General features: G+C 44.0%; 1 protein-coding gene across 1 annotated transcript; it reads right to left on the bottom strand.

Moving 5' to 3' along the window:
- LOC138881668 (uncharacterized) lies at window positions 1–3,872 on the bottom strand. The gene is made up of 5 exons (XM_070161918.1): window positions 3,551–3,872; window positions 3,113–3,158; window positions 2,211–2,457; window positions 1,318–1,823; window positions 1–112 (listed from the first exon to the last, which is right to left on the bottom strand). The coding sequence occupies exons 1-5, from the start codon at window positions 3,870–3,872 to the stop codon at window positions 1–3; spliced, it is 1,233 nt and encodes a 410-aa protein (XP_070018019.1).
- Between the last annotated feature and the right edge of the window lie 4,583 nt (window positions 3,873–8,455).

Below are 8,455 nucleotides of genomic sequence, written 5' to 3'. Positions count from 1 at the left end.
TCAAGCTGCTAAAAAAATCCAGCAGTTGTCCAAGGCAACTGCAACAGCTTTTCTTTTCACTAAAAAGGCTTTAACTCTATCATAGGAACCTGGAATTCGATGATTCTTGTTCCTATGAGTAACAAATAATAATACGAACATAGTTTATCAATCGAAACTCAATTTGGAGCTCATTTGCTCAGTTCAACACCCATTTCGCTCGTTAAACAATTAACTCATGTTTCATGACAAAAACCCAATCGCGACTAGATGAAATTAGATCAAACTTTCCAGATCACTCCTATAATTCATTATTTAAATTCTGGAGGTCTTGAAATCAAATTCCGATCTCTAGAACTAAAAACGGACCGTTGGATCATTACATGCTTATGCTCAAAACGGCAAAAATCTCCAAAAACACTTCCAAAACTTATCCGAGCCTCATGGGACCCGACCAAATATGCCAACACACCCCATAACATAATTAAAACTTATTCCAATCTTCGGAATGCTCAAAGCAACATCAAAACATCAAATCACCCTCGGATTCAAGCCTAAGAATTCCAAAACTTTCGAATCGCGAATTCGATCAAAAGGTCTATCAAACCTCGTCCGAATGACCTGAAATTTTGCACACATATCACAAATGACATAACGAAGCTAAAATAACTCTCGGAATTCCATTCTGACCCTCAGATCAAAATCTCACCTATCTACCGAAATTTGCCAAAATACTAACTTCGCCAATTCAAGCCTAATTCTACACCGGACCTCCAAAACCACTTCCAATCACACTCCTAAGCCAAAAATCACCTCCCGAAGTTAACCTAACCATCAGAACTCATATCCGAGCCCTCTAACTCATAAGTCAACATCCGGTTGACTTTTCCAACCTAACCCTTCTTAAAAGAGACTAAGTGTCCCATTTTTTACCAAATTTCACTCCAATGCAAACCAAATCAACTCGACCACATAAGACACGGATAACGAAGCATAAAGAAGTAGAAATGGGGGAAACGGAGCGGTAACTCATGAGACAACGGGTCGGGTCATCATATCCTCCCCAACTTAAACAAATACTTGTCCTCGAGCGAGTCAAGAAACATACCTGAAGCCTCAAACAGGTGAGGATATATGCTCCGCATCTCCCGCTCGGTCTCCCAGGTAGCCTCCTCCACTGGCTGACCTCTCCACTGCACCTTCACTGAAACTATATCCTTCGACCTCAACTTTCAAACCTGACGACCCAAAATAGCCACTGGCTCCACATCAAAGGTCAAATCATCATCCATCTGAACCGTGCTGAAGTCCAAAATATAAGACGGGTCCCTAACATACTTTCGGAGCATAGAAACATGAAATACCGGATGCACACTCGACAAGCTGGGTGGCAAAGCAAGCATATAAGCCACCTCCCCAATCCTCTGAAGCACCTGAAAAGGCACAATGAATCGCGGAATCAACTTCCCTTTCTTTCCGAATCTCATAACACCCTTCGTGGACAAAACCTTCGACAGGACTTTCTCGCCAACCATATAGGACACATCTCGAACCTTCCGATTCGCATAACTCTTCTGCCTCGACTGCGCCGTACGAAGTCTCTCCTGAATTACATTCACTTTATCTAAGACATCCTGAACCAAATCTGTCCCCAATAGCCTAGACTCACCAGGCTCGAACCAACCAGCTGGAGATCTACACCGCCTCCCGTACAATGCCTCATATGGGGCTATCTGAATACTCGACTGGTAGCTGTTGTTATAAGCAAACTCTGCAAGCGGTAGAAACTGATCCCATGGCCCTCTGAAATCAATAACATAGGGCCGTAGCATATCCTCCAATATCTGAATAGTGTGCTCGAACTACCCGTCCATCTGAGGTTGAAAAGCTGTGCTCAACTGCACCTGAGTACCCAACTCTCGCTGAACAAACTTCCAAAACTAGAAAGTAAATTGAGTGCCCCGATCTGATATGGTTGACATTGGAACACCATACAACCGAACAATCTCCCGAATATATAACTCTGTCAGCCGCTCTGAAGAATAAGTAGTACAGATAGGAATGAAGTGCTCGGACTTGGTCAGCCTATCTACAATCACCCAAATAGCATCGAACTTCTTCAAAGTCCAAGGAAGTACCACAACAAAATCCATAGTGATCCTCTCCCACTTCCACTCAGGAATAACCATCTGCCTAAGCAAGCCACCCGGTCTCTGATGTACATATTTCACCTGCTGACAATTGAGAGACCAAGCTACAAACTCCACAATATCTTTCTTCATTCTCCGCCACAAATAATGCTGTCTAAGATCATGATACATCTTCGCGGCACCCGGATGAATGGAATACCGCGAGCTATGGGTCTCCTCCAATATCAACTCCCGAAGCCCACCCACATTGGGAACGCAAATCCGACCCTGCATCCTCAACACTCCATCATCACCAATGGTCACCTCTCTGGCATCATCATGCTGAACTCTGTCCTTAAGGACAAGCAAATGCGGATCATCATACTGGCACTCTCTGATGCGATCATATAAAGAAAACCGAGAAACCACGGGCCAACACCCGACTGGGATCCGAAATATCTAATCTCACGAACTGATTGGCCAAGGCCTGAACATCAACTGCAAGAGGTCTTTCCCCAACTGGAATATACGCCAAACTCCCCATACTCACTACTTTTTGGCTCAGAGCATCGGCCACTACATTGTCCTTTCCCGGATGATACAAAATAGTAATATCATAATCCTTAAGCAACTCTAGTCATCTCTGCTGCCTCAAATTAAGATCCTTCTGCTTGAACAAATGCTGAAGACTGCGATGATCAGTGAATACCTTACAAGATACGCCATACAAGTAGTGCCTCCAAATCTTCAATCATGAACTATGGCAGCCAACTCCAAATCGTGAACAAGGTAGTTCTTCTCATGGGGCTTCAACTGACGAGAAGCATAAGCAATAACTCTACCCTCATGCATCAATACACAACCAATCCTAACTTTCGAAGCATCATAATATATGGTATAGGAACCTGAAGCTAATGGCAAAACCAATACTGGAGCTGTGGTCAAAGCTGCCTTGAGCTTCTGAAAGCTCTCCTTGCACTCGTCCGACCATACAAATGGAGCACCCTTCTGAGTCAACTTGGTCAAGGGCGATACGATAGATGAAAATCCCTGAACAAACCAGTGATAATAGCCTTCTAAACCAAGAAAGCTGCGAATCTCTGTGACTGAGGATGGTCTAGGCCAACTCTGAACCACCTCTATCTTCTTTGGATCAACCTGAATACCCTCGTTGGACACCACGTGCCCCAAGAAAGCTACTGAACTGAGCCAGAACTCACATTTGGAGAATTTTGCATAAAGATTCTCCTCTCTCAATCTCTGCAACACAACTCTCAAATGCTCCGCGTGCTCCTCCTGACTACGCGAATTCACCAGAATATCATCAATGAAGACTATGAAAAATGAATCGAGATAAGGCCGGAACACACTGTTCATCAGATGCATGAACGCTACTGGGGCATTGGTTAGCCCAAAAGACATAACAAGAAACTCATAATGACCGTATCTGGTCCTGAAAGATGTCTTAAGAATGTCTGAATCTCTGATCTTCAATTGGTGATAGCCTGAACGAAGGTCAATCTTGGAATACACACTCGCTCCCTGAAGTTGATCAAATAAATCATCAATGCGAGGCAAAGGATACTTGTTCTTCACTATTACTTTATTCAACCTCCTGTAATCAATGCACATTCTCATTGTGCCATCCTTCTTCTTCACAAATAAAACTTGCACACCCCAAGGTGACACACTTGGCCGAATGAGTCCCTTTTCTAGGAGTTCCTGAAGCTGCTCTTTCAATTCCTTCAACTCCGCTGGTGCCATACGATACGGTGGAATAGAAATGGGTTGAGTGCCCGGCACCAAGTCGATACTAAAATTAATATCCCTATCCAGTGGCATGCCTGACAGGTCTGCAGGAAATATATCGGGAAAATCCCGCACAACTGGGATAGAATCAATACTAGGAGTCTCAACTCCAATATCCCTTACAAATGCTAGATATGAAAGACAACCTTTCCCAACTATACGCTGGGCTTTCAGGAAAGAAATCACTCTACTGGGAACATAATCAGTCATACCACGCCACTCGATCCGCGATGCACCCGGCATAGCCAAAGTAACTGTCTTAGCATGACAGTCTAGAATAGCATGACATGGAGATAACCAATCCATGCCCAAAATAACATCGAAGTCCACCATGCTCAATAGCAATAGATCAACTTGGGTCTCCAGACCCCCAATAGTCACCACACATGACTGGTACACACGGTCCACAACAACAGTATCGCCCACCAGGGTAGATGCATGAACATGTAAGGAAAGAAACTCCCGGGGCGTACCCAAATAATGAGAAAAATATGAAGACACATAAGAATAGGTGGAACCGGGATCGAATAATACAGAGGCATCTCTGTGGCAGACTGGAACAATACCTATAATGACAGCATCTGAAGCAATAGCATCTGTCCTGCCGGGAATAGCATATAAACGAGTCTGGCCACCGCCTGATCAACCTTCCTCTCTGGGGAGACCCCTGGATGCCTGACCTCCACCCCTGGCTAGCTGGGCGGGTGGTGAAGTAACTAGAGCAGAAGTCGAGGGCTGACCCCTCTGCTGGGACGAACTAGCAACACAACGAGGACATTGCCTCCACACATGCTCAAACTCTCCACACTCAAAACAACTCCCAAGTGCTGGAGAAGGCTAAAGGGAAACCCTCGCACCGGAGTGACTAGCTGATGCTCTCGGCATAGAAGAACCCTGAGCTGACGGAGCACGAGATGAAGTCTAGGCTGGAAGGGCGCTAAGTGAAGGCTGACCCTGCTGAGAACCATGATAACCACGACCTGAAGATCCTCTGCGATACTCTGGACGGGCCGACTGAGCAGGCCTGAAAGAACGACCTCTACCATGCTGGAACTGGCCCCTCAAAGGAGCACCACTGTAACTGCCGGGACTTCGAGGCCTTTTAGACTCCCTCTCCTCTCTATCCTGGCGGCGAGCCATCTCAATCTCACGAGCGATATCTACCACCTCCTCAAATGAAATACCCAATACTCTCTCTCTAGTCATCAGAATACGGAGATGGTAATTAAGGCCATCCACAAACCTCTTGATCCTTTCACGATCTGTCGGAACCATCCACCCGGCATGCCGAGCCAACTCAGAATACCTCGCCTCATACTTCGATACAGTCATATCTCCCTACTTCATCCACTCAAACTGCTACGCAGCTCCTCCCTACGACATTGCGGTACATACTTCTCCAAGAAGAGAGTGGAGAACTCATGCCAAGTAAGGGGCGCTGCACCAACCGACCTACGCCTCTCATACGCCTCCCACCAAGTGAAGGCAGCCCCAGTAAACTGGAAGGTGGTAAATGATACACCACTAGTCTCAAGTATCCCTGCTGTACGGAGCATCCGCTGACACTTGTCAAGAAAACCCTAGGCATCCTCTCCCTCAGCACCACTGAATGATGGAGGCTGGAGTCTACCAAACCTCTCAAGTCGACGCTGCTCATCATCTGGCATAACTGGTACTATAAACCCCTAAGCTGGTACAACTGGCTGGGCTGGAGGTGCCTCTGGGGTCTGAAGTCTCTGCACTACCTGCTCAGGTGCGCGATTAACAGGAGTCTGGGTGCCTTCCCTGGCCTGTGAAGTAGCTGCGGCTGTAGTGGTTAAAACCGCCTGAGCCAGGCCAGTGCAAACTGATAAGATCTGTGCCAAAGCCTCCTGAAGACCCGGAATCACAATGGGCACAGCTGGTGCCTGATCCTGGGCTGGGGCAGCTGGTGGATCAATAGGTGATGCTCTCATTGCCCTGCCCCTACCACGACCGCGTCCTCAACCTCTGGTGGTTGCAGCTGGTGGCACTGGTGGTCGTCCACCTCGTCCGGTAGCACGAGTCCTCACCATCTGTGAGAGAATAGAATACAGAAGTTTAGTTCTTAGATCAACAAAGTCGCATGACAAGAATTTCAAGAATATGAAGTTTTTCCTAAAGGTTCTGCAGCCTCTCGAGGATAAATATAGACGTCACCGTACCGATCCACGAGACTCTACTAAACCTGTCCATTATCCACTCTGAACCAGTTAAAGATCGACCACGGAAAATCCCCCCAAAATTCAAGAGCCCACCGATGTGGGACAAATTTTGGGGGGATTTTCCCCCTATAAAAGAAAGCCTAATGTTTATGATTTAAATACACCTCTCATTTGCCTTCTCATCTGTTTAAGGCATTTGTATCTTCTTTCTTTAGTATAATTTCACTTGTATTTTTGGAGTGAAATAAAATATTGGTTGTGTCCGAGGAGTAGGCAAAATTAGTCGAACCTCGTAAATTCTGGTGTTCCCTTTATTGTTGCTTTATTGTCTTATTTATTATTTGGTGGCTGTCATATTTTTTGGTATAGTAGTTGTGACTTATTCACACTATATACATTTGGCTTCCGCAACAATTGGTATCAGAGCCAAGGTACTGTCTTAGTAATAAAGGACATAATATGGTCAATTATATTGTGTACACGTATGCGTGACATGATCCCCTGTAATTATGAAAGGTATATAATACGAATATACGTACGCGTAATTCGTTTATATAATTGTAAACAATAAGTAAAAGCAGTAGTAAAATCATGCAATAAAAAATGTATTTAATAAAATCAAGATAATTAAGCCAATAATAAAAACAGTTGAGCGACCGTGCTAGAACCACGGAATTCGGAAATGCCTAACACCTTCTTCCGGATTAACAGAATTCCTTACTTAGGATTTCTGGTTCGCAGAATAATAAACAGAGTCATATTCTCCTCGATTCAGGGATTAAAACCGGTGACTTGGGACGCCTTAAAATTCCCAGGTGGCGACTCTGAAATAATTAAATAAATCCCGTTTCGACTGTCCTTCAATTGGAGAAAACTCCCCACGCGCCCCGCGGGCGCGGTAAAAAGGAGGTGCGACAACTCTGGCTTCTGCAACAATTGGTATCAGAGCCAAGGTACTGTCTTAGTAATAAAGGACATAATATGGTCAATTATATTGTGTACACGTATGCGTGACATGATCCCCTGTAATTATGAAAGGTATATAATACGAATATACGTACGCGTAATTCGTTTATATAATTGTAAACAATAAGTAAAAGCGGTAGTAAAATCATGCAATAAAAAATGTATTTAATAAAATCAAGATAATTAAGCCAATAATAAAAACAGTTGAGCGACCGTGCTAGAACCACGGAATTCGGAAATGCCTAACACCTATTTAAATCCTAAACATTAGGCTTTCTTTTATAGGGGGAAAATCCCCCCAAAATTCAAGAGCCCACCGATGTGGGACAAATTTGCCAAACTTCAACAAATCTCCACCTTGGCAAAATTCCACATCTTCAATTTTCTCTCAATAACAAATTTTGATTGTGTCTTCATCTTTAATCTTCAGTTTTCAACAATGTTGATCAAATCCAAACAATGTTGAAACTTGACCGCAGTCACCACCTTTGTCAGCATATCAGCAGGATTCTCTGTAGTATGAATTTTCTTCACCGTGACTCCACCTTCTTCTATGATTTCTCGTACGAAATGATACCGAACATCAATGTGCTTCGTCCTTGCATGATACACTTGGTTCTTCGCTAATTGAATAGCACTTTGACTATCACAAAAAATTGTGATACCTTTTTGTTCAACACCAAGCTCCTTTAGCAATCCTTGAAGCCAAATTGCCTCTTTCACAGCCTCTGTAATAGCCATGTACTCTGCCTCTGTTGTAGACAAAGCAACTGTTGACTGCAAAGTAGACTTCCAACTAACTGGTGCCTTTGCAAAAGTAAACACATAACCAGTAGTTGATCTTCGTTTGTCCAGATCACCCGCAAAATCTGAGTCACAATATCCAACTACAGACTGATTGTCTTCCTGCTCAAAAACTAACCCGACATCTACAGTATTATGAATATACCGTAGAATCCACTTCACAGCTTGCCAATGCTCCTTCCCTGGATTGTGCATATATCTGCTAATAACTCCAACAGCTTGTGAAATGTCAGGCCTTGTGCAAACCATTGCATACATCAAGCTACCAACAGCATTTGCGTATGGTACCTTTGACATATACTTTCGTTCAGCTTCATCCATTGGCGACATAGTAGTACTTAGCTTAAAATGGGAAGCAAGTGGAGTACTAACTGGCTTAGTCTTGTCATCTATGCCAAAACGTTGAAGTACTCTCTTCAAATATTCCTTTTGAGATAAACAGAGTTTCTTTGAACGTCTATCTCTAATTATCTCCATGCCAAGAATTTTCTTTGCCTCACCCAAATCCTTCATCTCGAACTCCTTCTTCAGTTGAATCTTCAACTTATCAATTTCTTCCAAATTCTTGGAAGCTATCAACATATC

The sequence above is a fragment of the Nicotiana sylvestris genome, chromosome 11 (assembly GCF_000393655.2).
Source record: "Nicotiana sylvestris chromosome 11, ASM39365v2, whole genome shotgun sequence".
In the NCBI taxonomy this organism is placed as follows: Eukaryota; Viridiplantae; Streptophyta; class Magnoliopsida; order Solanales; family Solanaceae; genus Nicotiana; species Nicotiana sylvestris.
Note: the sequence above shows the minus strand (reverse complement) of the source record. Positions and strands in the feature narration are given on the sequence as shown.